Source organism: Phalaenopsis equestris, unplaced genomic scaffold, assembly GCF_001263595.1.
Source record: "Phalaenopsis equestris unplaced genomic scaffold, ASM126359v1 Scaffold000094, whole genome shotgun sequence".
Taxonomy (NCBI): Eukaryota; Viridiplantae; Streptophyta; class Magnoliopsida; order Asparagales; family Orchidaceae; genus Phalaenopsis; species Phalaenopsis equestris.
In genome coordinates this window covers 2,688,398-2,715,136 of record NW_018164536.1, presented here as the reverse complement: position 1 = coordinate 2,715,136, position 26,739 = coordinate 2,688,398, and the positions used below count along the sequence as shown (strand labels likewise).

Here is a 26,739-nt window from a genome sequence, read left to right as displayed (position 1 = left end):
CCACTCTACCATTGTAAATTTTCTAAGGCACAACAATAATATAAAATGAATATAATTAAATATATAGATAAATATATAAAAAAAAAGAAATTCCAAATAAAAAAATTCTTATGAAACTTAATTAAAATGGCTTTATAGTTTTTAAATTTATTTTGAAATAAATATAATATATGAATAATATAGATTTCATTCATCTTAAAATAAATTTAATTTTTTTAAAATATATTCCTGCTAAAAAATTAATAGATTTTTAAAACAAACCATATGCAAAAACAAAATAAAATCATCCTGATCATCACGTGACCCCAAATGTACTTCTAATCTCCGCTCGCCTCCCGAAGTCCGATCTCGCTCTCATCGCCTGACTGCAGACCAAAGACTAAATCTTTTTCGTTAAAAAAAGAAAATTGAAAATGAAGGAAGAAGCAATCTTCCCCTGCGTTATTTTCCGTTCAATTGTCATTTGTTTTGGTTTTTTAATGCGCATCCGTGAATGTCGCTTTGCGAGGACGAGAGTGGTGGGGGTGTGGACTCCTGCGATCCCGGATGCGGTACAGGGGAAGTTTTTCTTCTAGGGTTTCTTATCCGGATTCATCCGCAATAATGAGGTAAGTTCTTCTACTGCTTGGAAGTGGACTTGATTTGATCTGGTGCTCCAGGATTGTTAGATTTTGATTTTTCATGTGGTATTGATTGAATGGATGGCGAATAGGTATTGATGATTGGACGAATTGTTAGATAATATTACGAGCTGCGGGGCCTCTTATGGCGTGCTTGCAATCTAATGTTGATTACTGTCTTCAGTATGGATGCAAAGTATATGATGTTTTTGATCTTTGCTTGAAAATTAAAGATACCAGTGTTTTATTTTTTGTGTTTTTACAAAAGCAAGTTTAGGCATTTTTTTCTAATCTAGCAAAAACCTGATCCTCCCTCTGCTCTTTGGATTCTATTGACTTCATCACATCACATACGAAACAGAGTATCTTATGTACACCAAACAAATGTTGGAATAATTCTGATAAATTTTTACTGTAAGATTACTTATTTCTGAGGATTACAGTGATATTGACTCTCTTGTGTCCTCTTCCTTTTTTCTACATTCTTGCAGTGGCATTTTTTTTAGTTCTTTTGTTTGTTTTCAGCTGATCGAAGGAACAAGAAGGAGCACAAGCGAGTTTGTTTATCTTGATTTAGTAACTGCCATTTTTGTTTTCTTGTTTTATAAATTATATTAAGGTTGCACTTTATAGAACCCTGTTAGAATTCTGACTAGATAGGAGAGCCAGATTTTTTGTCATGGAGTTGTAAAGGATATGTGTACTAGACCTGCTACTTGTGTTTGAACAAAAGGAGGATTGGCCAAGTATTTTCTTTTTCCAGTTGGATTACATCAGGGATTGGCTTTAAGCTCATCTCTTTTTGCTTTAGTTATGGATGCTCTTACTGGACATTTATAGGAGGATTTACCTTGGTGTATGATTGTCTCTTATGATATCCATCTTGTGGATAAGAATAGAGAAAGAGTTTAGGAAAGTGTCAAATTATGGAGTCTACATTAGAGTCTAAAGGCCTTCATTTGAGTAGATCTAAATTTTAGTAGTAGTAGCTCTGGTGGCAGAGTTGTAACAATGAGTTATTAAACTATTAACGTTTCAGGTATCTCGGGTCAAATTATGGATTCTACATTAGAGTCTAAAGGCCTTCATTTGAGTAGATCTAAATTTTAGTAGTAGTAGCTCTGGTGGTAGAGTTGTAACAATGAGTTATTAAACTATTAACGTTTCAGGTATCTCGGGTCTATTGTTCAAAGTGATGGTGATATAGATGGGGAGTTATTTGTAGAATTCAGGTTCGTTGGTTGAAGTGGAGGAAAGCATCAGACCTATTGTGTGATAGAAAAGTACTGCTTTGACTTAAAACAAAAAAAATTATAAGATAGCGGTGTGACCTGCAATGCTCTATGGTGCAGAATGTTGGTCTTTAAAAGGTAACCATAAAACAAAGTTAAGTGTTACCGATTGGAGAATGTTTAGGTGGATGTGTGGCTTGACACTTGTATACAAAATGCGAAATGAATATATATCCACGATAGGGTTGGTGTAACTCCAGTGGCGGACCAGATTAGTGAGAGTCGTCTTAGATGGCTTAGCCACATTAAACGTTGACCATCTGATGATCCGGTTAGGAGAGTAGTTGTTTTGGATTTGACTTATGTTAAGAAAGACATAGGTAGACTTAAAAAGACTTGGCCATATTATATAAAAAATGATCTTAATTTATTAGAATTAAATAAAAATATGACACTCAATAAGACGCAATGGAGAAAAAATATTCATGTGGCCAACCCACTTAGTGGGATAAAGGTTTGTTGTTGTTGTTGTGTAAATACTTTTTGGGCATTAGATTATTGTACTTTAACTCATGTGCATGTCCATTTCCATATTATTATTTTGGTGTATTACATACATACCACCCAATTCTTATGTATTTATATATCTAAAACCTAAACTCTAATTTTTACATTAATACCACTCAATTCTTTCATATCACATAAAAAGTACTGCTATTTTAAATTTTAAAAAGAAATTTACACCTTTTCATGCATAGACAGGTGTCATATATAAAAATTGAAGTTTAGGTGTTAGATATGTAAATCCATAAGAATTGAGTGGTACACATCTAAACTTTTTATTATTTTTTTAAATCAATCTTTTGTTACATAGGTGCATGTTATTATAAAAGAGGGGGCACTTTGAGCAACTTTAAATTTTGGCTTAAATGTTACTTGTTCGAATTGTTGCTATAACCTCTTAGCAAGGCAGGGTGAAGGCTGCATACATCAATATCGCTAAAGTTTTTGCATTGTCTATATAAATAAATTTTTTTCTCTCTAAAATGAGCGCAGAAAATAAAGAGAATTTATAATTTTAATAAAAAAGGTGCTACCCACATTCTAATAAAATAATAAAAGTTAATTCTTTCTCAATCCAATCATATATTTTTCGAATTAGTTACAACATATCTTTCTTTTCTTTCAATTCCCAATCAAGAATAAAAAAATAATTTTCTCTTCTCTCTTAAAACTCCCAATAAAAAATAAAAGAGTTTATATTCTTTCTTCTTATTCTTTTCCATCAACCTAAATTATTTCTTTTCTTCCCTCTGCTCTCAGCTAGATTGTAGTAGAGAAATTGGATGGCTGGAGTTGGTATAAAAGGCAACTTTCTTGTTTGAGCAAGCCATGTGCTTCTGTTTATTTCCTTGTTTCTCCTACGATGCTTTTGTTTTCTTCTTAACAGTTTTCTCTTTACTGTTCCAGACAAAAGAAGATATTTGGAATATCCATATCTCTTATTCTGATCAACATGACATCAATAATGGAGCGTGCTGATGAAAATCTTCTTCCATCAGTTTACAAAGAAGTAAGCCAAGCTTTTAATGCTGGTCCAACCGACCTGGGATATCTTACTTTCATAAGAAATTTTGCCAAGGCATTATCTTCTCCATTGGCGGGGGTATTGGCTCTTCACTATGACCGCCCATCTGTCCTTGCTTTGGGCACTGCCTTCTGGTCCTTATCAACAGCTGCGGTGGGAGTTAGTCAACATTATCAGCAAGTGGCGTTTTGGAGAGCAATAAATGGATTTGGTTTAGCCATTGTGATACCAGCGCTCCAATCGTTCATTGCTGATAGTTATATGGATGGCTCACGAGGTGCAGCATTTGGCATGTTGAACCTTGTAGGTTCGGTTGGAGGCATAGGAGGGGGTGTAGTGGCAACAATTATGGCTGGGCAGGATTATTGGGGCATCCCTGGATGGAGGTTTGCCTTCGTCATGATGGCATTATTAAGTTTACTGATTGGAGTTCTAGTGTTTTTATTTGTTGTTGATCCTAGAAAAACCTCTGGGGTTGGCTTTGGCGCCTATGAGGACTCCGAGAGGTAGCTATTTGCTCTTTTGGAAGTTAGATTTTTATCTTTCCATCTTTTTTGTTGTATCCAATGTCTTTTGAAATGCTCTTATCTTCTCTGACTTATTTTTGTTTTGAAAGAGAAAGATATCCTAATGATTGCTGATTCTCTTTTCATACGTGTGCAGATTCAAGTACTTTTACTAATTCCATGCAGTGAGCTTACCTATGCTATGAGATGCTATTTTTTGTTTATTCAACTTTTATATGAATATAGTTTATTGGAATTGGCACACATTTTGGAGGGATTCTTGGATAGTGTGGGAGTTCAGCTTCTTAAAATGGTTTACTTTTCCTTGATGCAATTTATAACGCAACTACTTTCTTTCTAGTTTAATGAAACTTTATAGGACATTGGATGTGTAGATTTTCGGTTTAAAGTTTGAGATTTCTCAAAATTATTGTAATTTTGAAGCTGTTGGTATATTAAGATGGTGGAAATCCCCCTTTGTTAGCTGTTTTACTTGATATCAAATGCCTATGTTATCACTGATATTATACTCTCACTAATCATTGCTATGGCTTAAAAATGGAATTTCTCAGTTTATTATACTCTCACTAACCATTGCTATGGCTTAAAAATGGAATTTCTCAGTTTAATTTATCGGAAATTGTATGATAGCTCTTGGAGTTTAGCGTTTTTATTAAGGGCACCATTTTCCAATCTTTGGAAATTTATCCTGAAATTAAATTTTTTTTTTTATTAAATTGCTTGAATACTTCATCGAGTTGTTGTTTGTCATTTGATAGTTTCTAATCCTTTTCTGATAAGGGAAAAAATGCATCTCATTCTATGATGCTCTAGCAGAAAAATGTTAAATGTGTCCATCGAGTCACATTTGCAAACGAAGCTTCCTTCATAGATGAATTTTTTTGGGGAGAGGTTATAAAGTACTTTTTCAAATATTCTTCCCTTGTTGTAGGACTACATATTTCTGATTTGGGACTTCCCATGCTAATATTCACGGTTAATTACTCTTTTAGTGTCACACCCCTATTGACCTCTCTTATAAGGTCAACCTTGGAGCGACAGAGATAGAAGATTCGGACAGATTAAATTCTTACCAGCAACTCATCCTAACTTGCATAATCAGAACCATGTGTATGATGAACTAGTATAACTAAATCATTTCAACCATTCATAATATATATCATATCATTTCATATTCAGATATTTAGAAGCATAAAAATTCATATCACCAAAACATATTTATTTATATAGATCTGCTAAATCTAACATAATCAAATACATACCCAAAAGTCTGTACACCCTTCAAAACTATACTATGCAAAAGTTGTACACTTCACACCTGACAACTCATGTTGGTGTTCCTTAACCCTTCCTGAAAGTCAGCATGCTCATATATAGCTTATGTACATGCCTAAGACACGTATCACAATATGCTATAATCGTGTAAAACATGTATTAAAAAGACATTTAATGTAGGAAATTATGACTGCTATATAAAATATGTATTTCATCCATTCATATATAATCATAAACATATTAATAAGATTCATAAATCTAATTATTGGAATGTCAATTATAATTATATATGCTTCAACTATTTCCATGTCATTTTATATCATTTAGGTCACCATCCAGTCTGAAGGCTATATTTAATATTGATAATTGTTGGGCCCCTTCAAACATAGTAGTTATCAATAGCTCACTTGATACCAATGGTTCTCTACTTTTCGTTCTCATATGATCCCAACTATTCTCAAAGTTTTGTCTCAATCTGAATGTTAAGAGTATAGAATGTCATCATTTACTATCATCTGTATTTGTAAGTGTTCATGTAATAGCCTACCTATAACATCACTTATGATATTTTTTTAATCATAATTCATGTAACAAGCAATCATAAGCAGCTCCAACCGTATACATAATTCACCTGATATGTATACCTACAAGCAACATATCATAATATGCTCATTTCTTCTATATTCTAAGAAAATTATAGTCATTATGAGTGTTTATTCAATGTTGGCATACATATAACATTCATAGGTATTCGCCAATAATCCTATATCAAGGAAGTGATCTAGAAAATCCTATAGGAAATTATTATTCTTAATTTAACATATATTTATTTTTTCTGAATTGATGAAGCAACAACACGATGAGTTTCCCGACGTTCGTCTCTAGCTCGCCACCCATTATAAACAATCTTAAATTCATAAACATTTTAGGATATTCATAAATTATTATCTCAATACTTAATTTAACTTGCACATAAAGATACATGTTAATATTTACCTCAAATGGGTTGCCCTGCATGAATTCTCCCTACAAATCAGCTCAAGTTTTCTCTTCCTCCCCCCCCCAACCTTCCCATTCCCTTTTATTCGTGATTTCTTGCTAATGGCCCATATGGAAGCCCATAAACCAAGTTCGTAGCCTCCAACACAAGTTCGCCTCCCATTACACGGGAAATGAAGAAAATGCAACGATCGTGGCAAATAACAACAACAACAACAACAACAAAGCCTTAATCCCACTACGTGGGGTCGGCTACATGAATCCTTTTTATCCATTAAAACGATCGTGGTAAACATCAAAATGAAAATGTAGGGAAGGGTAGGAATGTCAAGAATGTCCCATTTAGCTTGGAAGAGGGTTTCCTGTTTCTTGCTTTCTCCCCAGAACCCTAAATTGCTGTTGCGGCTGCCTGAGAGTCACACGATTGCTGTCGTTTGAGCCCATGCTACAAGAACCGATCACAGAACCCCGCAAGCTCGGGGAAGCAAATGCGATAGAGAGAAATGAAGGCAGTGTGACCCTTTTAACTCTGATCCAATAAATCCCAGCCCTTGATTTCATTATACCGCTGAGAATAGCATGAATAAGTTGGTGGGAACAGTAATGGGGTTTAGAAATTTAATTAAGGGTTTAATTAATTTAACTATATCAATATCTTATTATTTTTATATCCCCCATTATATTCATAATTCATATATAGTGCTATATATCAAATTGATCGATTTAACACGGGAAATTTTATACAATTGATTTGATTGAATTTCGGGGATGTGAAATTTGAGGTATATTTTAAAATTGCCAAAATTTTATCTATTTCTCAAGATTGGGTGCTACATCTTGATTATGAGAGTGAAATTTCAATTATGATTAATTGTTGCAATGCCTCATTTCTGCACTTGTCTAAGTGGTCCTCATCTTACATCATTTGGGCACCAGCAGGGTTGACTGTGCAGCCAACATGATTTTAAGATTATCCTGGTCAGATCGCATTAATGCTCCTATTGTCGCTGACTGCTTCATATAATAGGTTTTGACCTGCCTTAGATCCTTATGTTTTACATCCACAGCCACCACTTGCTGTAAGTTATCCTTGCTTATGATTTTATAGCCTCTGAAACATTTTAATGGTTACATTACTACAACCTTTCTATGTAGACTACACATGTGGCCTCATTACCATTTTGTTTGTCGTCTGCCACCTTATTCTTGGATATCGTGACAGTTGACACTTGCTGACCGGTAACCACAATGCATTTATATGTCTAAGCATTCCAGGAATCCCCATCCCATTTTGTGGCTAATATAAATAGGCCCGTCATCTTTTTTTGGAGAAGATGCTTGCTTACTAATTTTTTCTTTTCAATGCTTCCTTTTTTATTGCAGTAAGGAATCAAGCTCTTGTAAAGAATACCTGCTTCAATCATTATAAGATTCTTCCAAGAATCTTCAAAAAGATGTTGGTCCTTTGATTAGATTGCTCAAAAACAGTCTTTTATGTTATATTTTTTGTGCTGTTCTCTTATTGGAAGTTTTCTAGCTCATCAAATCTTGTATTTTGAAATTTGAACACTTATGGTTCATGCCCAATTTTAAACATCTAGGGATTATTCATGCGTTCCTATCTTTTGGTGCTTTTGTTGAGAACTTTCAAGGCAGAGGAAAATAATTTGGGACCCAAATGTAGATACCCCTTCAGTCAATAATGGCAAATCCTGCAAAAGTTAGATCTGTGAATGGCACTCAAGCATAATTCCTCGTTAGAAGCACCCATCAGGGAAAACATACTTGATAGGGGATCATTTTCATTGACATTTGCATCTCACATTAAATCTTCCTTATTTCTTTTGTTTTCTCCACCAATATCATAGAGGTGTCGATTCCAGGCACCTCCACTAAAAAGTTATAAAGGAACAAATGATCCTATTGAACTTTTAGTAGGATTCAATGACACCTTAAAGCTTGTGGTTGTCATTGACACCATCAATTGTAGATTATTTCTGGAAACTCTAAATGATTCTATGCGAAGCTGATTTTTCCATTCAATCCTAGTTGTATTTGTTCTTGTTTCCTTTGCTCAAGAGGCCGCTAAAAAATCACATGCCATTTTAGGCATTAGTAATAAACAGAATGAGTCCTTTAGGAACTATTTTGCATGATTCACTTTGTCAAATCACGAGGGACTAACTCCGACCCATTAGTTACCTAATTTTCTCTCTTTTTTTTTAAGTAAGCTACTTTTTAATTATGCATGGCAAAAAAAAAAAAAAAAAAAAGCTGATCATTTTGAAATCTCAAACTTTATCCGTCAAAGGCTTTTCCTTACATAAGTACTGCTACGCCAATCCACCCCAAATCATTCTGCTTCCACATCAACTATTGTCACCTCCAGCACACTATGCTCATGTGGGGGCTTTAAAAGTAAACGAACATTTATCTGATGGTAACCTTTTGATGCTAACGGCCTGATATCAGTTTAATCCTATTTTGAATAATGCTGACTTATCCCTAGATAGCATGTCTCTTGTCACTCGAAATTCATCACACGCCAGTCTGTTTCGACATCCTAGGTAGCTTTATCATGCTACATGGCTACTACAAACATGCTACATTTCATTTATTCTCTTACTTCTTTTGATAGGGACATTCTTGGTAGAAAAAGAGATATGGCTACTTTCTATTGTAATTTTTCTTCTCTCAAAACTTTATTTTTCTCCAATTACAAGAAGGTATTAAACTTTTTTGAAGTGTACCTTTTTCACTTATAGTAAGAGATCTAAGACCCCCACAATAAATCTTAGGTCATTTAACTAAACTAATCAAAACTAGTATGTCTTTTGTGGTTTATTTTTATGTTTTGCTCTTACTGTCTATAATCGAAAATGTCTTCTTTTGACAACTCTCATATTCTAAACTTTTGAATGCATGTAAGTCATGTGTCTAATTTTAAAATAGCTTATGGTGATTCGCACATTCACCATTGCTAGGCTCTGCATTAGATTTGCTTTGTGACTGTTCCTCATACAACCCGATATATTGTGATATATTTTTTAAATGATTGTCATTTTTATGTTTAAAGGATGCAGTGTTTGGATTGATGATAAACCCAATCAAAATTTTACGTTTCTATCATTACAAATCTGTCTACACACTCTAACCTAAATAAGGGCTGTGATATTTCTTCCCTTGACTTGAGGATTATACTTAACAACTATAAGTCAACTCATCTTAGAGAATCTCATAAACTAATACAAAAAAAATTTACTAGGGAGTCTTCTTCATGACTGAATTCGGCTAACAATGGGCTATGTAGCCTATTAGATGTTTTGTCTAACTCATTACCTCATAAATATTAGCTAGATGCATGATCAAGTTAATGTGGCTTAGGGGCAAATTTTAGGTGCTACCACTTATATTGAAGGTTTTTACTCTGTCTTTTTAGGCATAAGATTTTTTGTATGAATGCATGATTGTATTGAGAAAACTGTAGCTTATTGTGAGTTGTCAAACTTTGAATTTGACGACTTTGAGAAGTTTATAGCAGAGGCCTGATGGGTGACAACTCTGCACAAAGTAACCATTATGCATTATCTTGGTTTATAATATTATGTATGTTTTTTATTTCTTTTGTTGTAGGGATGGGTTTGTTGTGGGGACCCACCAGCGTTGGATGTTATATGTTCCCTCTAATTTGAATAATATTTTGATATACACATCATCTCTTTATTTTAAAAAAATGTATGGGACCTAGCCTCAACAAAGTTTTTTGTGATCTGATTATTTTGAGGCCCCTTGTAGTTGAGAATCACATATTAAACACTATCATCACAAGGAAAGATGATGGTTTTCGTATTAACTATAACTTTAAAAAAATATGTATATTAGAAATGATACAAATAACCTAACCGTCTATGCAATTATACTTAGGAGTTGCATGCCCCCATTTGAACCAAATGAAATAAAGAGAGCGAGATATTGAGAGGCAATGAGCGAGAGACGTTAAAGAAGGAGAAGCATCGTGCGTGCCCTAGTTGATCAATGGAGAAGAAGAGAAGAATAGAAGAAGAGAAGAAGGGTTGCACATTTTTCTTCCTTACTAGAATCTCGACGCCACTGGAGGTTTCATGCGAGAGAAACGACATCATTGTTGGTGTGTGCCTCATGTGAAGTAAGAAGGCGTAAAGGAGGCAGTTTCAAACACTAGCCAAAGGAAGGCGAAGGAGGGAGGAGATCAACCTCATGCATACTGTGTTGGAGTTGAGCTGACCTCGAAGGAGAAGGAAGGGGAGGCGGCTCGTGCTCGTCCGGGATAGGGGAGGTGGCTCGTGTGCATGCAGGTGTGGCTGAAGAATTAATTAAGGTATTTTAGGGTTAATTTAATTTAGATTTTATATAGATTTAATTGAAGTTTTATTCAAGTATAATATAGGATTATGTTAATTTATTGCAGGAAGAATAAACAAAAAAAATTGAATAAGAATGAGAATGAATTGTTCATAGCAAATCTGAAGGTTATGGTTTGTATATTTATTAATGTGATGTTTTTGTTATATGTCATTAGGTGGATTTTAAGTATTCATGACTACAATTAGTGGTAAGATTTGGAAGTGTATTTGATTACAAGGTAATTGGGGAGAAAAATAATGAATTATATGTTAGAGATTTATTTTGGAAATAAAATTCTTATATATGCAATTTTAGTGAATTTAGGTGTTAGTAGGAGAAAGAAGAAGGTTGAATAAACCTTTGCAGAGGTCACTTAAAGGCTAAAGTGAGTAATTATTACTTTGTTTGCATTTTATTAAAGTCTTTTATGCTTTTAATGTGTTTCATTTGTTACACATCACAAGAATTCTTAGGACTGAATGAACATAAATGAAAGTTATCTAGATCTTTTATGTTTTTCAGCTTTTATCTTTTGCATTATATTAAAAGAAACATAAATAAAATTAATGATTTAATGAAATTAATTATAAGAGAAATGAAAATAAAAGCTTAAGTCTATCAAGAGTCACCATCCTATAGTACTGACAAAGGATGCTATTGTACTTCTGCACGTTTAAGGTAAAAGAAATGATAAATGTGTTTCTTTATGATATAAATGTGAATGGTGTAACTTCATGATACAAATGATAAATGTTGTGCCTTTATGGTACAAAATGGTAATGATTTTGATGATGCTCTTATGATTACTTTTAAATTAAAAGAAAAAAGGGAGATGAAGAAAAATATATAAATGTTATAAAATAAAATTTAATTGTTTGATTAGCATGTTCATTTGAGACATTATATTGGGCATTCACATAATATTTAATGAATAATAAAGTAGTAATTATACATTAAGTTACTTAAACTCAACCCGTTATTTAGCCGTTTATTTAGGAAAAAGGTTCTTTAAACTGAGATGTTTGGTAGGAGAGAGTTATTTTACAGGAGGAGAGGGACTGTGGATGATATGTAGTGGTTTATTTGTTTTATGTTATGTCATTTTCTTTATCGTGTTACTTTTGTTACTGTTGTAAATGTGCTTATTTAAGGATTGCTTATATGTGCATTGTGAATTTTTAGCGCCCCTTATTTATATGAATGATAGTGTGGAAAAATGTTAATATATAGAAATATTTAAAATATTTGTAGCATCTGACTGTCTGTTTCTGCCTTAGTTAATTCTAATTTTTTGGACCGAGCCGTGAGAGTCTCTATGTTTGGAAGATTTTGAGAGACATTGGAGATAACGGTGATAAAGGTATGCAATAATGGTTGTGTATTTGTGCATAAATATTATGTTGTAGAGAAAAATTATATAGCAACAAGTTGAAAAGAAAATATCAAAAGTATTGTAATAGAGTCTAGGTGTCATGTTGTAAAACCTAGGCGTCATGCTACAAAGCCTAGTGTCATGTTGCAGAGATCTAATAACATGGATTTTCTCAAGAGCCCAGAGCTTAAGTGCCAAAATGAAAGATCAGAAGATAGAGTGCTAGAGCTTATGTGCCACAATCCAACGCCCAGGTGCCCAAACTTAGAGCCTAGGACCCCAAACCCAGAGTCTACGTGCCAAAATGAGATATCAGAAGACAGAGAGCCCATAACCTAGGCTCCAGAATCCAGCGTCACAACGCCCAAGCCCAATGCCCAAGTGCCCAATTGCAGGGCCGCGACGTGATAGCTTCGACAAAAACAGTTATGCATGCAGAATTTCGAACTTTTAGTGGGAAGAACAATTGGGATTGCATGAATTACTTAAGAGGAACACTAGAGAGTGTTTATGGGAGTTAACAATCATTAGAGAGACACTAGAGAGTGGTGGGGTCATACTGTAATGTGTGTATGGATAGAAGGTTGTTTGCTTTGGTGAAGATGATTTACTGATCTGAATATTGCAAGAATTCCTAGTTCTTCTTTTCCTTAGTCTTGTTTTGCTAATTCTCTTATAAATTATGGACTTATTGTAAAATGGAAATGAAATTGTGTTTTTTTTTAGGAAGTTATATTAGGCTAAGTTATTTTTCTCCTGTGAATTTCGAGTTTGTAAATAGAATGATGTGATTAAAGTTTAATTTCTTATAAAAATTAAAAGTTTAAGTTTCCTTCAACTTTAGCATCTAGTGGTGACCATACTAATGTTTAGATCCTAATGTGAATTAGTGATATCGAAAGAGCATTCTTTACACATAGAGATCCACAATTAGGATTTGAAAGAATATGAATATTGCTTTTAAATCTTAGTAATCACAGAGGGAAATGATTAATTTTGATTTTTAATTTTCCAAGAGAATAGATGGATCTACTTAGAGTTTAATGATTAAGGGTTTTATGTTATCGATAGAAGCTTTAAATCACTTGTATTTTTGATTGAGGACTTGATTTTATTTGAACATTTTTCATAAAATTAGATTTATCAAATAAAAATTTATAGAAGATTTTTTTTGCATTTTGAAATTTTATAAACTAAAAAAAAACGACTAACAATTTTTAAATGATTTTTATTTTGAATAAAAATTGGATTATTGAACTAGTACTTAACTTCAACTTAGTTTTTACCTTTGATCCTTATGAGAATTATCTTGGACTCAATCTATTGCATTGCTTGCATGACATGTGTACTTGCGTTAGCCTTTGTAAAGTTTGGTCAAATTTTCAGTGCTGTTGTCGGGGATCCAAATGGTGTAATTATGTGATTTGACGCTAACACTAGCAGAAGAACCATTTTCTATGTCAAAATTTGTTTTGTTGTGATTGTGTTGTTCACATTGTTACAATTTACTTATGTTTATCGTTGTATCATATTTCATAATGTGTTGGTTATTATTGTCAGTTGATTTTTGTAAGTTTTGCAAAATACATGTAGTACTAGTGCCGCAATGCCATTACTGCCATAACGCCATATCTTGTTGTGTGAATATGATTAATTTTGTATTTATACGTACTTAGCCTGCATGTACTTGTTTTTTATGTTGTTTAACAATCTTGTTAGTGAAAACTATTTAGTTTAGTTTTTTATGCGTTGGAGAGAACACGCTGATTTATTGTTGTCGGACCTTGAAATACAAAAAAAAAATGCAAAATAACTTAAAAAAAAGAAAAAAAGTCTAAAAACATAATAATAGATATGGTAAATCCTCAGGAAGAACACAATCAATTTAGATTACTCAGGGACTTTGCAAACCCTATGATAGAAAAAATCTATCAAAATATCAATAAACCTACCATGCAGAGAAACACTTTTGAGCTTAAACATGCAATAATTCAAATGGTATAGAATTGTCAGTTTGGAGATTCACCTATATAAAACCCAAACTAGCACATTGCCAGTTTCTTGAGAATCCGTGTAATATTTAGGTATAATAGTGTCTTTGATGATACTTTTAGGCTTATGTTGTATCTATTTTATTTGAGAAATATTGCTAAATTTTTGCCAAACTCTTTACTCCTATGATCTATTACCGCTTGAATTGATCTAGTTTAGAAATTCATAGCCAAGTACTTTCTAACATTTAAACTTGAGCTTAGAAATGATATCTTCTCATTCACCCAACTAGATGAACAATCAATCTATAAAGTATGGGAGCGATTTAACGATTTGTTTTAGAAGTGCTCATACCATACTCTTGGTTGGTTGATAATTCAAACATTCTATAGCAGGTTGGTGAGATATTTGAGGTTGATTATAAATGATGTAACTATGGGGGTCATTGATGTCTAAACAATTTGATGGGGCCTATAGTTTAATAGAAAAAATTACAATCAATAACTTTCAATGATTTTTTGAGAGAGTGAACCCTAAAAAGATAGCATTGTGTATGATGCATATATTTGTCTATTCTAATTTCGTAAGTGGCAGCTATATTAAAGAAATTAAATCATTTAGATTTAAATTAAATACAAGGGGGCATTTATTAGTGAGGAGACTTCTTATGGATCAGTAGAAGAATCTAATATTTGAAATGTTGAGTTTATGAATTTGATTAGCAATAACTCGATAATTCTTATTCAAACACATACCACCATGGTTCGAGAAATCATCTTATTTTTGGGAATAATCATTAATATATAGTTCATAATAATGGGGTTAATAATAAAAAAGTCAGCTAGACAATTTAAACAATCAAATTAATAATGTCACAAATCTGAGACCCAGTTTTCCCCAAGATTCACCTCAAATAATCAATTCAAAGAAAATAAAATTTTGAAAGACTTAATGTTATAAATGATAAATTAATTATGAATTCAAGCTACAACTATTAGAAATATTGAAACTCAATTAGGTAGTTAATTTATTGAGAAATAGACCCTGAGTGACATTACCAAACAACACTAAGGTGAATCCCAAGGACCAAGGAAAAGGAAAAAGCAATGCTATACAACTTAGGAGTGGAAAAGAACTAAGAGAGGTTAGTAGAGAAATGTGGATGGATGAGGTTACATTTGAACATAAATTTGAATTAGTTTAAAGACCATCCAATCAAGAAAAATCTCAGGGTCGTCCTCAGAATACAAAGGACAAGAGATGCCAATTAGAATGCATGCTAAAAAACCCTCGCCGCATTTGTTTTATTTTCCTGTGTAGTCATTATTTTTATTTCTTTATTAATAATAAAATTTGAATTTGGGGCATTATTGTGCTTGTTTAATTTGTTTTATTTTTGCTTATGTTTTGTTTAACTTTTCCTTTTAAGTAATTAGTTTATTTAAGCAATTCTAATTAGAAGATAAATTTATTTTAATTAACTTAAAGAGTTATTCACTTATGGACTAATCACTGAGTTTGTTAAGTAAATGTAATAATAAAATTTTAAAAATTATTGAAATTCATATTGACCTAATAATAATTAAATTTTAACTTTAAATAATATATAATTAAATTTTAACTTGAAATAATTTATAATTAAATTTTAACTTGAAATAATAGATTTTTTTAATTTGTAGAAACTTAATTACACTTGAACATAATTTTCTAAAACCTAACTTAATTAAATAAGTAATCTTAAAATTTTACAAACATCAATTTATCTAACTTAAGAAAGATTAGTACCATTTAAACTATAATACTTAAATAAAAAAAAAGAGAATGTAGAGTTCATATAAGTGAAGATATGATATTCATAACCATTAAAAGACTTTATAAAAAATAGTTATTTTGAAAGAAAAAATATGAAAAAAACTCAGTGTATTAAAAAGTAGAACTTATATAAAAGAGCTAACAAAAGGAGAAACTTGATGAGAAGTTTAAATATAAAAATTGATGTATACTATCTTCATTAGTTAAATAATTTAAAAAACAAGGTATCATATCTTGAAGGAAGAATTTTAAATTGATGTTATATGATTGATTGAGATAAAGTTTTATACTTATTGATTAAATGAATTTAGTCAATGCCGCACCTTAAGCACGTAGGAGTTTTGGATTTAAAAATTATTAATTTTTTTGAAAAAAAATTATAATTTTTTTAATCAATAAAAATTCAAGTATTTAAGAGGTCTATATGAGCTTTGACTAGATGCTCGCTAGATCATTCGTTTGATAATAATTCTTATATTAATTGTTACTCATTTCTTAGATAAAAAGAATACTTGAGGGCACTGAGGAAATTCGTGAAGCATTGAAACTATGTAAAAAGAGTTGTGTATTTATGCATAAATGTAAGATATTGTATAGTTTTTATGATGTTTTTATTTAATGGTGCATAAAATTTACAATGTAACTAGTTGAAAAGAAAAAGAAAAAAACTGTAGCAGAGCTTAGTCGTTTTGTTAGAGCCTCGGCACCATTGTACAAAGCCTAGGCGCTATGTTGTAGAGCTAAAGCGCCATGCAGAGATCTTCTAACATGAATTTTCTCAAAATTCTAGAGTTTAGAGCCTAGGTGCTCAAACCTAAAGCCCCGACATCAAAATGAAAAATCGAAGAACAAGGAACCCAGATCTTAGGCGCCATAATCTGGTGCTTTAGCCCCCAAGCCTAGTGCCTAGGTGCCCAACTACAGAGTCGCAACACGCCGGCCTTGATAGAAATAGTTATACATTTTTAATTTCAAACTTTTACTGGGAAGAACTGGTTGGGGGTGCGGGAATTACTTAAGGAAAGCACTAGAGAGTGTTTAAGGGAGTCAACAGTTATTAGAGAGAGGCTAAGAGTGTGTGGAGTGAGTGTGAGTAAGTGTATTGAGAGAAAGCTGTTTAATTTGGTGAAGGAGAAGCAGGAGGATAAGAGATGATTTGCTCAGTCTGAAGATTGCAAGAATTCTTAGTTCTACTTTTCTTTAGTCTTGCTTTATTAATTTTATTGTAAACTTTGGATTTGTTGTGAAATAGAAATTAAATTGTATTTGTTTCGTGAAACCGTGTTAGGCTAAATTGTTTTTATCTATGAATTTCTTGTTTGTAAATAGAATGATATGATAAAGGTTTAATTGCTTGGAAAATTAAAAGATCGTTTTTGTTTAATTCAATTTACTTTAGCATCTTGTGGTGGCCATACTAACGTTTAAAACCTAGTGTGAATTTGTAATATTGAAATAGTCCTTCTTTACACATAGAGATCTACAACTAGGATTTGACAGAATAAGAATATTCCTTTAAATCTTAACAATACTTAAGGAAAATTATTTAATTTGAATTTTGAATTCTCTAAGTGCATAGACATAATACCTTAGGCTTTTTAAAAATTGAGGTTTTTATGCTTTGAACGGAGGCTGTAAACCACTTATGTTCGTGATTAATGACTTGATTTTGTTTAAAACTTTTTCACAAAATTTGATTTCTCTACTAAAAAATCATTGGAGATTTTTCTGCATTTTGAAATTTCATAATTTGGGAAAACTAAAAAATATTTTTTTTCCATGAATCGCTTTTTTGAGTAGAAAATTGGATTCTTGAACTAGTGCTTGACTTCAAGTTAGTATTCACATTTGATCCTCTTGGGAACAATTTTAGATTCAATCCATTGTATTGTTTACATGACACTTGCATTTACGTTAGCCCGTGCAAATTCGGGTCATTCATCACACAGCCGGTTCTTAGCTTTTCTCTTCTTTTTTTCCATTTGACAAGAAAAAGGGAACGAATTTGGGCATTTTAATATTTTGTTAAATTCCTTTCCCACAGTTTTCCTCTTACAGTTTTGGGTATTGTCTATTATTTTAGGTGAGAAAGTAAGTATTCAGCTCTTTGAAATAAACTTAGGAATATTCGGGCAACAGTCACAACAAATGTTTTTTAAAGTTTCTTCTGAATGTGTCATTTTCAAGTATAGTGTTTTTTCTAAAAAATTTTAGATTTTTCTATTAATTTGGTAAATTTCTTTTAATTATTTTGCAAATTCTTAGATCTTTTTTATTAATTCAAAAGAAAATCTGGGGACATATAACAATCTTCTCAGTTTAGTCAAACATGAACATTGACAGTATTAATTCGGTGATGCAAACTAGTAGGTTTTTGTCACGTCTTGTATCTCAACTGAAAATGGTTAAAAACTTGTTTGTCATGTGTCATATATAGCTGGTTAATTGATCATATCCAATCTCCTAATTATGCGATCAAATCATACCTTTGTCGTTTTTTTTGTTATTCTGATGATTCATAACTAGGAATATTATTTTGAATTGATCGTGAAGACAATGGCTTTGATTTTTATTGATGATATACGAGGGGATTGAACCTGTGCAATTTTCTGTTTTTTCTTTCGTTAAGAATGAGTTAGAGGAGGTTGGCATTCCATCAATTTAGATTCGAATTTGTGATTATTTATTTTGTTGGGATAGAGCGGTTAATGAGGTACTTTATGATTTTTCTATCATTTGTTTTTTCAATGTTTCCTTTCATTATTGGGCAAATGTTAATGTTCTTGTCCTTTTCACCCTTGTCCATGAACTGAAGAAATATTTAACTCTGGGATTTAACGAAAATTTTCAACCAGATTACAAAATGTCTAACTCTAATTTAATCCGAATTTTGTGGTGGTGAACATTGGGATGCCTTACTTTAGAATTCACTGAAAGACCGTTGTAGCTTTTAATCGTTTAATTATTAGTTTTTTGGCTATTTTATAGATCATTCTCAAAATTTCAAAAACACCTACTAGATTTTTTTTGCAAACTTTTTAGTTCAATCGAAGTATTGCATTGACATGGCATTACTGGGTGGCATGGACTAGTAGGACTGTTTCACATTATTAAAAGTAGTTGAATTTGATGGATCACATGTTACATAATGAACATATTAAGAAAAAGAGCAAAGATTTCCTCTTTCTCTTTCATACTAGATTGGATAGATAAGAACTATTTTCTGAGGATTGGGGGCTTAATTTACCTTTCCTTTAAAAAAAAGAATTTCCCTCGCTCAAATTCTCTAAATAATGTATTTGAATACTTATATGTAATTGAATTTATCTCATAAACTAGAAGAATGCAATTCGATAAGAATCATATTTTGATCTCTTAATATTTCTTCTTTTTTTTCCTTCTTAATCCTTTTTCTTAATCATGCTCTTTAGCAAATAGTTTACTTTCTAGATATAAATTGTTCAAAATAGCAATTTTTATCATTGATGGCTTAATGGTGTCAACAGAAACGATGTAATATGGTGGAATCTTCTGATAACTCACTAATGACATCTTGGAATCTTATGGGATGCTTTTGGGATTCTAAAGAGTATTCTCTAAGTAGGGATCTTAGAGATAGAATCCCAATAATAAACTATTGAGGTATTGTGTCATTAGTAATTTATCTCATGTAATAAGTTTATTAGAGATTGAAAAAAAAAGGAAAAAAAAGTTTATTATGGATTCGCTCAACTTGAGTAAATTACTAATATTTGATGAAATGCTAGTCAATTTACTTTGTTTTTTAAATTTTATTGCTCTTTGTCAACAGGAGATTGAAAACTTAGGAATTGGTTTGCAAAAGTTAAACCTTCATAAAGGAGCAAACTAGATGGACTCACTCAAGTTTTCTATTATTTCATTTCTCACAAGAAGTCTTAATATTTTGTTTTACTACTTAATTTTGTCGGATAATATAAATTTATTATTTATAATTCAAAATAGTTTTACTAAACTATCAACTAAATTAAACATTTACTGATTTTTTTTATATCCAAATTGCCAAATTTGTAGTACACAAATAACCTCATAAATTGCATGGCATGCAAAATGTTCACTTAGTACAATATGCTATCATTTCCAAAATTTATAAGATTTTTGATAACATTGACACTTAAATGAAATACAAAATATGAAACAAATATGATAAGATTCTAATTTGATGCCAATTGTTTCCAATTTTCTGCCACTTGTTAACTTAGAATTAGGAGCATGTGAAAAACTCATTTAATTGATAAAAAATGCTAGGACAATGGGGAAATTCTATAGAATAATATAGAAATGAAAATTTTGGTAAAAATCTCTTCTCCTTCATTCATGAATTGGGCTTATATAGAGCCTTACAATCACTTTTACAAATGACCCCCTAGACGTCTTCTATATTCCTTATTTACAATTAGACCCCTCAAAATAAGATACAAATCTCGACACTCTCCCTCAAGATGGGCAAAAGATATCCCTAAGCCCAATCTTTTCACATAATCTAGACCAATATAATGAACTAAGCCCTTTAGTGAGGCAGTCAGCCACTTGCTCTCCAGTGGCTACATGACTTAGCTCCAGTAGCTCGTTTTTCGACTTTTCCTTGATGAAGAATCTATCAATCTCAACATGTTTGGTTCTATCGTTTTACACAGGGCTGTTGTCAATGTTGATTGCTGACTTGTTTTCACACCACATCTTCATTTGAGTTCCTTGATCCACCTTGGCCTTGACCAACAAGGTTCTCAGCCACATCATCTCGGAAACTCCTAGGGAAATGGCTCTATACTCAGCCTCTGTTGTTGACCTTACTACAACAAATTGTTTCTTGCTCTTCCAAGAGACCAAGTCGCCCTCTATGAACATGTAGTATCCAGAGGTGGATCTTTTGTCATTTGCACAACTCACCCAATCAACATCACAATAGCCCTCAATGTCTACATGTTCATTCTTCCTAAAAATTAACCGCTTTCCTGGTGCACTTTTCAGGTATCTCAGAATCTGATACACTACGTTCATATGACCCTTCCTTAGATCGTGCGTATAGCGGCTCACCGCACTCATTATAAATGAGATATCGAGACGTGTGCGAGTCAGATAGATCAGATGACCCACCAATCTCTGATATCTCTCACGATCAATTGGCTCATGCCTCTACACGCAGTTTGGTTATCTGATCAATTGGAAAGACTACAAGCTTACATCTCAACATGTTTGTTTCTGCGAGGAGATCAAGCACATACTTTTTCTGAAACAAGACCATCCCCTTTAGTTCACGAGCGACCTCAAGCCCAAGGAAGTATCTGATTTGTCCAAGGTTCTTCACCTCAAATTTTTTGCCTAGTCTTATTTTTAGTTGAACAATCTTCGTTTCATTATCACTAGTGTTAATCATGTCATCAACATATATAACAAACAAAGTGATGTGACGATCATTTTGACAATAGAATACCGTATGGTCATCATTGATCTGCTGATATCCCATAGTCACCATGACTTTTCTAAAGCAATCAAACCAGGCTCGAGGAGGCTATTTCAAGCCATAAAGTGACTTTCGGAGCCTGCACACCTTGCCCACTATTTGACTTGTACTGAAACCTGATGGTATGTCCATATACACCTTCTCTAGTAACTCCCCATGAAGAAAAACATTCTTCACATCGAGTTGGTGTAACTTCCACCCATCATTCACAGCCATAGAAACTAGTGTCCTCACTGTGCTCTTTTTTGCTATCGGTGGAAAGTTCTCATCATAGTTAATGTCATAAGTCTGACTGTACCCCTTCATCATCATTCATGACTTGTAATGTTCTACTTTTTCTTGTGAATTTCGTTTTAATATGAAGATCAACTTGCGCTCAACTGTCCTTTTCACCGCTGGTAATGGTACTATCTCTCACGTCTTGTTCTTATCGAGAGCACCAAGTTCCTCCAACATTGCAGCCTTTTGCTTTCACTCCTCAGTTATCTACTAACACTTGAGTATAGAGAAAGTGTCTAAAGATGCAATGAATGCTTCGGGAGCAGGCGATATGGTAGAGTATGAGACAAACTGAGCAATCTCATGTGAGAAACCAAAGCAATCCTGAGAGCAACGATCAAGAAAACAGCCCGCATTGATGCGGGGGTCCTCCTTAAAGCCATGAGAGTGGGAGAAAGGAGAGGAGTCATATCACCTGAATAATTGGATTCGGAAGTAGGTGTAGGTGTCTTAGGAGTCGGGGTAGATCGGGACAAAAAATTTGATGACACGAGTGGTACGATTGACACTTTTGCCTTATTCTACCTCCTTTTTGAGCTTGAATCCCTCCACATTCAGGCTCATTTTTCTCATTTTTTGACACTTTCTTAGCCGATCATTCCCACACAATGGGACAAGGTATCGTTCCCACATGTATCAATCTCTGACCATCAATACTCTCCCCCACACGCCCCATATCTCTAGTATCTGATGAGTCATCAAATGATGATGTTACCTCCAGGGTGTCGTACGGTTCAAGCTCTCTAAATGACACATCAATTCTCACAAGCAATCTCTTCTCTATCGAACTCCAACAAGCATGCCCCTTTTGGGTAGCAGAATAACCCACAAATACACTTCACATCTCTAGGATTCAGCTTCCCCACTTATGGGTCTATTGTCCTTCACAAAACATACACAGTAAAAAATCTTCAATGGAAGGATTCCACTAGTATCTCCTTTCAACATCTAACAAGGAGACTTTCAATTCAACATTCTCAAGAGCATTTTGTTGATCAATTGAACCACTGTCAAAACTGCATATGATCATCATGCTTCGAGCTTCCTCTAGGTGTCTATTCTTCCTATTTGCTACTCCGTTTTGTGTCGGTGTCTATCAATATGTGGTTTGATGATGTATCATTTGGGCTGACAAGTATTCCCCAAACACCTATTTTTATACTCTGCTCCATTATTAGACCTCAATACCTTCACTGTAGCACCGTATTGAGCTTAAATTGCCCTATGAAAGTCTTTAAAGCTGACAATCACATCACTTTTATTTCTTATAAGCTATAATCAAGTAACATGAACAAAACAATCAATGAAAGTCATAAAATATATGTAATCATCCATCAAAGTTTTAGAACATGGTTCTCATATTTCTGAATGTATCAAATAAAAAATATAAAACCTTCTTTTACCAGAATTAAGATAAGAGCTCCTAGTATGCTTGTTAAACTCCCAAGCATCACGCAAGTTCTTGTTTATTTGTCTTTTCATACAAGGATGGATACAAACGACTCAATAAAATAAACGAAGAGTATCTCATGCACATGTGATGTAGCATCAATACATCCTCCACACTCATCTCGGATCTTCTTGCTTCAACATTTTCAACCATGGATGTCAAGGCTGAGTCCATCCCCTCTCTTTCCAAGTACCAAAGTTTACTATGCCACGTTTTAATCTCAAGTTTCCGACCAGTTCTCTTCTCTTGGAAGATCACCTTTGGAATATCAAATTAAACAACACATTTTAATTGTAGTATAATGACACTAATAGATAAAATGTTCACCTAAAAGAAATGAGCATGCAAAATATTGGACAAAGTCATAGAATTGGTACACCTCATTGTATCTTCATCAACCACAGACTGTGTCGCCCTATCAGCGGTCTGAATGCTCTCTGAAACTGCTAGGTGAGTATAGGAAGAGAACTCATTAGCGGCACCCGTCACATGTCGAGAAGCACCAGAATCTACTATCCATCCTGGTGAACTTGTGGTGGATATAGAAACAAGAGCATGTGTATCACGAGCATCTTTGGCTGAGTGAGCATAACTAGCAATGTTCCCCTTGGATGATGATAAGATGGATGCATATTTAGTGACATCACATGTCACTTTGCTTTCTCTTCAACATCTCCAGTAACTTGTGATCCTCATCAGTAAAGATCGTTTTTGTCTTTCCCTCGTTCTCTGCTTCCATCTGATTTGCCTAATAGTCCCCTCTAGGTGATCCACGTCCACTCGCTTCTCTCTCCTTAGGTGTCTTTAGACAAGCTTTGCTCAAGTGTCGCACTTCTCCATAGTTGTAGCATATGTGTGTCTGCCCCTGGATACCTGTAATACCTGAGCTTGATGCGGCCATTTCCTTGTTGTCGTCCTTCCCGTCACAATTGTTCGCGTGAACCAAGAGCCATAGAAGTCTCATGCCCCTTCTTTAACTCTTTTGCTTGAAGCCGTAGTCGTTGTTCTTGCGCGACACAATCCAACTGAAGCTTCGCCTACTTTCCTTGCACGACTCTGTTGATCACACACCAATTCAAACTGTCTCTGCTCTCATGCTGGAGTCATACAGAAAATCCGCACGAAGCCCCTTCTCCACTTGTTTTTTCAGGGATAAGAAAATATGGATTATACGGAGGAATGATAGTTCTCCCTAATCTAATCAAGAGGAGATAAAAGAGCTGGTGTTCTTGCTCTAGGGAATAGTGCCCATTAAGATTTTGGATAGCCTCTAGATGTTTGCCCCAAAGTGTGAGAGAGAGAAGAGAGCCTTAGTTAGGCCTCCTTGGCAGAGAATTGAAGAGGAGAGAAATTCAGGAGGAAAATCATTCAATTGCTTCAAGTTTAACTCCTATACCGTATGACCTATTTATATAAAAATATTAGTCAATCCTTGAGTATCTATAATTCTAACTTAATGCACTAATTTTAAGAATTTTTATTCTAAGTTTCCTACATCCATCCAAATTATGAATAAACATGGTCTAAATCAAAGGAATATTCACATAGGTCTCTCTATAAAGGGTGCCTGGCCTTGTAGAAATAGGTAGAGAAATTTTGTGAGTATATTGGGTAATTTCTCGACTTCCTTCACATAAATCTCTAATGCCTTTTTTTTGGCGGCCATTTTTTGATTTGAAATTGCAATTTCACCTTTTATCCCCGCAAGTTTTATGTGTAAATTTATTCTCACAATGTTAAACTTGTATTTATTTATTTATTTTTGACTTCTTTTGTAGAAAGCCTCCCGTGTCTGATATTTCTAAGAAAATGCTTAGATCACTATATAATTGAACTGGCATATGATTATTATCGTCATTGCCATTGATCATTGAAACTGAAATTTCTTGAATGTCAGCACGTGGGTGCATTTAATGTTTTGGTATTCCATTTTTTTAGTTATTAGATTTCCAATCTCCGATCCAGGATTGCTCATCTTTAAATGAGTCTCTAGTAAAACTAGAAACGACAGTATAAAATGATTATAATTAGAAAATTATGTCAGAGTAGCATGTATGGTGGCTAAAGCGATGAAAAATATATCTGTGGTTCATTCACTTCGGGCATGCATAATGCAGACAATAATGTCTGCATCAATTAGGTTTTTATAGTCATAATCTGAACAATATGAGAAGAAAAGTCTGAATATAAAAATTCTATAAAGCTAATACTTCATGCTATACACTAAACTGAAGCTAATAATGATGAATGTGCTAAATCAGTAGTGCTGCATACTTTTCATGCCTTTTAGTAGCGGAGAAATCCAATGAAACATTTGCAATGTTCACAGGTCTGATATGGGCAATTAAAAAAAATTTTATTTCACTTGAAAATCTGATGATCTGCACTAAAAAGGTTTTTTGGCAAACCAAAATTTTATCATAATAATACTCGTCAACTTCCTTCCAATTTGCTCATCTACATAAGTTCAAATTTGATTCATTCCTCCATTCATTCATTCCCATTTTTACCTATGCACTACAAATCAAGTCGAGTCCACCAAAGTCCTGTTGATAGCTCTCCTCTCAAACTCGTTCTGTTCATCTGTCCTGCACCAGTTTTCTTGGGAAACTCCCGCCGTCGTTCCCTTCGATCTGGACCGATTCCTGGTTCGCAATGCGAAGCGTGATGAAAGTCAAGACATTTCAGATAATAGTCCTGCAGGGAGTCGTTGGTTCTTTGCCATGGACTGCCATGGTGTTCTTCACCATGTGGTTTGAACTCATCGGTAAGCTCCAATTATCCACTAATCAAAAGTTTTCCATTCCACATGTCTTATTCTTGTGTTTCTTCTCCCCAGGCTTCGACAACAAGAGTTCCGCTGCTCTCACTAGTCTCTTTGCAATTGGCTGCGCCGCCGGTTCATTTCTTGGAGGATTCCTTGCTGACCGCGCCTCCGTTTTATATCCCAATGCGGGCCGAATCATGTGTGCACAATTCAGTGCCTTCATGGGCATCCCTTTCTCCTGGCTCCTCCTCTCCACCATTCCTCAATCAGTCGACAGCTGGGCCGCCTACGCCGCAACTCTCTTCCTCATGGGCACCACCATCAGTTGGTGCGCTTCGTGTGCCAATAACCCCATGTTCGCCGAAGTCGTCCCGATCAAGCATCGGACAATGATATACGCCTTCGATAGGGCCTTCGAGGATTCATTCTCTTCATTCGCCGCTCCGGCAGTCGGAATGCTAACAGAACGAGTGTATGGTTATGATTCTAATGTTGTGAATGGTTCTGTTAATCAGGCAATTGCGCTTTCGAGAGGTTTGTTGTCGATGATGACCGTGCCTTTCGGGCTGTGCACTTTGTTTTATACCCCGTTGTATGTTGTGTTCAAGGGAGACCGCGATGGCGTGAAAATCGCGGGTTTGAAGGAACAGGAACTGATTTAGAGAGTCAGATTGCTTGATGAATTTATAATTCAATCCAAATTTCACAAATATGTGGTGTTTGGGATGGGATTACTCATTGCATCTTAAGTTCTAATGTTGATTTTTTGGGATTTTTGTAGTGCTGAAGGAATTTATAATGGGTATTTTGCAGAGAATGTAAAGAGTTGTAATGTCATCCATCATAGAAAGTTTCTTTTTAATATGTGGTGAGGAATAATAGCTTATGTTGTAACTTTTATATAAGATGCTCATTTCATTCACTTGTAATGTCAATTTTA

At 33.8% G+C, this 26,739-nt stretch overlaps 1 protein-coding gene across 1 annotated transcript; it reads left to right on the top strand.

The window, feature by feature from the left end:
* The first annotated feature begins 326 nt into the window (after positions 1–326).
* LOC110020158 (putative glycerol-3-phosphate transporter 3) lies at positions 327–26,739 on the top strand. Its single transcript, XM_020718165.1, has 4 exons — positions 327–608; positions 3,323–3,946; positions 25,630–25,799; positions 25,872–26,739. The coding sequence occupies exons 1-4, from the start codon at positions 547–549 to the stop codon at positions 26,459–26,461; spliced, it is 1,446 nt and encodes a 481-aa protein (XP_020573824.1). The 5' UTR covers positions 327–546; the 3' UTR covers positions 26,462–26,739.

Coding starts and splice junctions, on each gene's coding strand:
- LOC110020158 (XM_020718165.1), top strand. CDS start 547: ATGCGGTACAGGGGAAGTTTTTCTTCTAGGGTTTCTTATCCGGATTCA. Junction 609..3,322: donor GATTCATCCGCAATAATGAG/GTAAGTTCTTCT, acceptor TTACTGTTCCAG/ACAAAAGAAGATATTTGGAA. Junction 25,800..25,871: donor CATGTGGTTTGAACTCATCG/GTAAGCTCCAAT, acceptor TCTTCTCCCCAG/GCTTCGACAACAAGAGTTCC.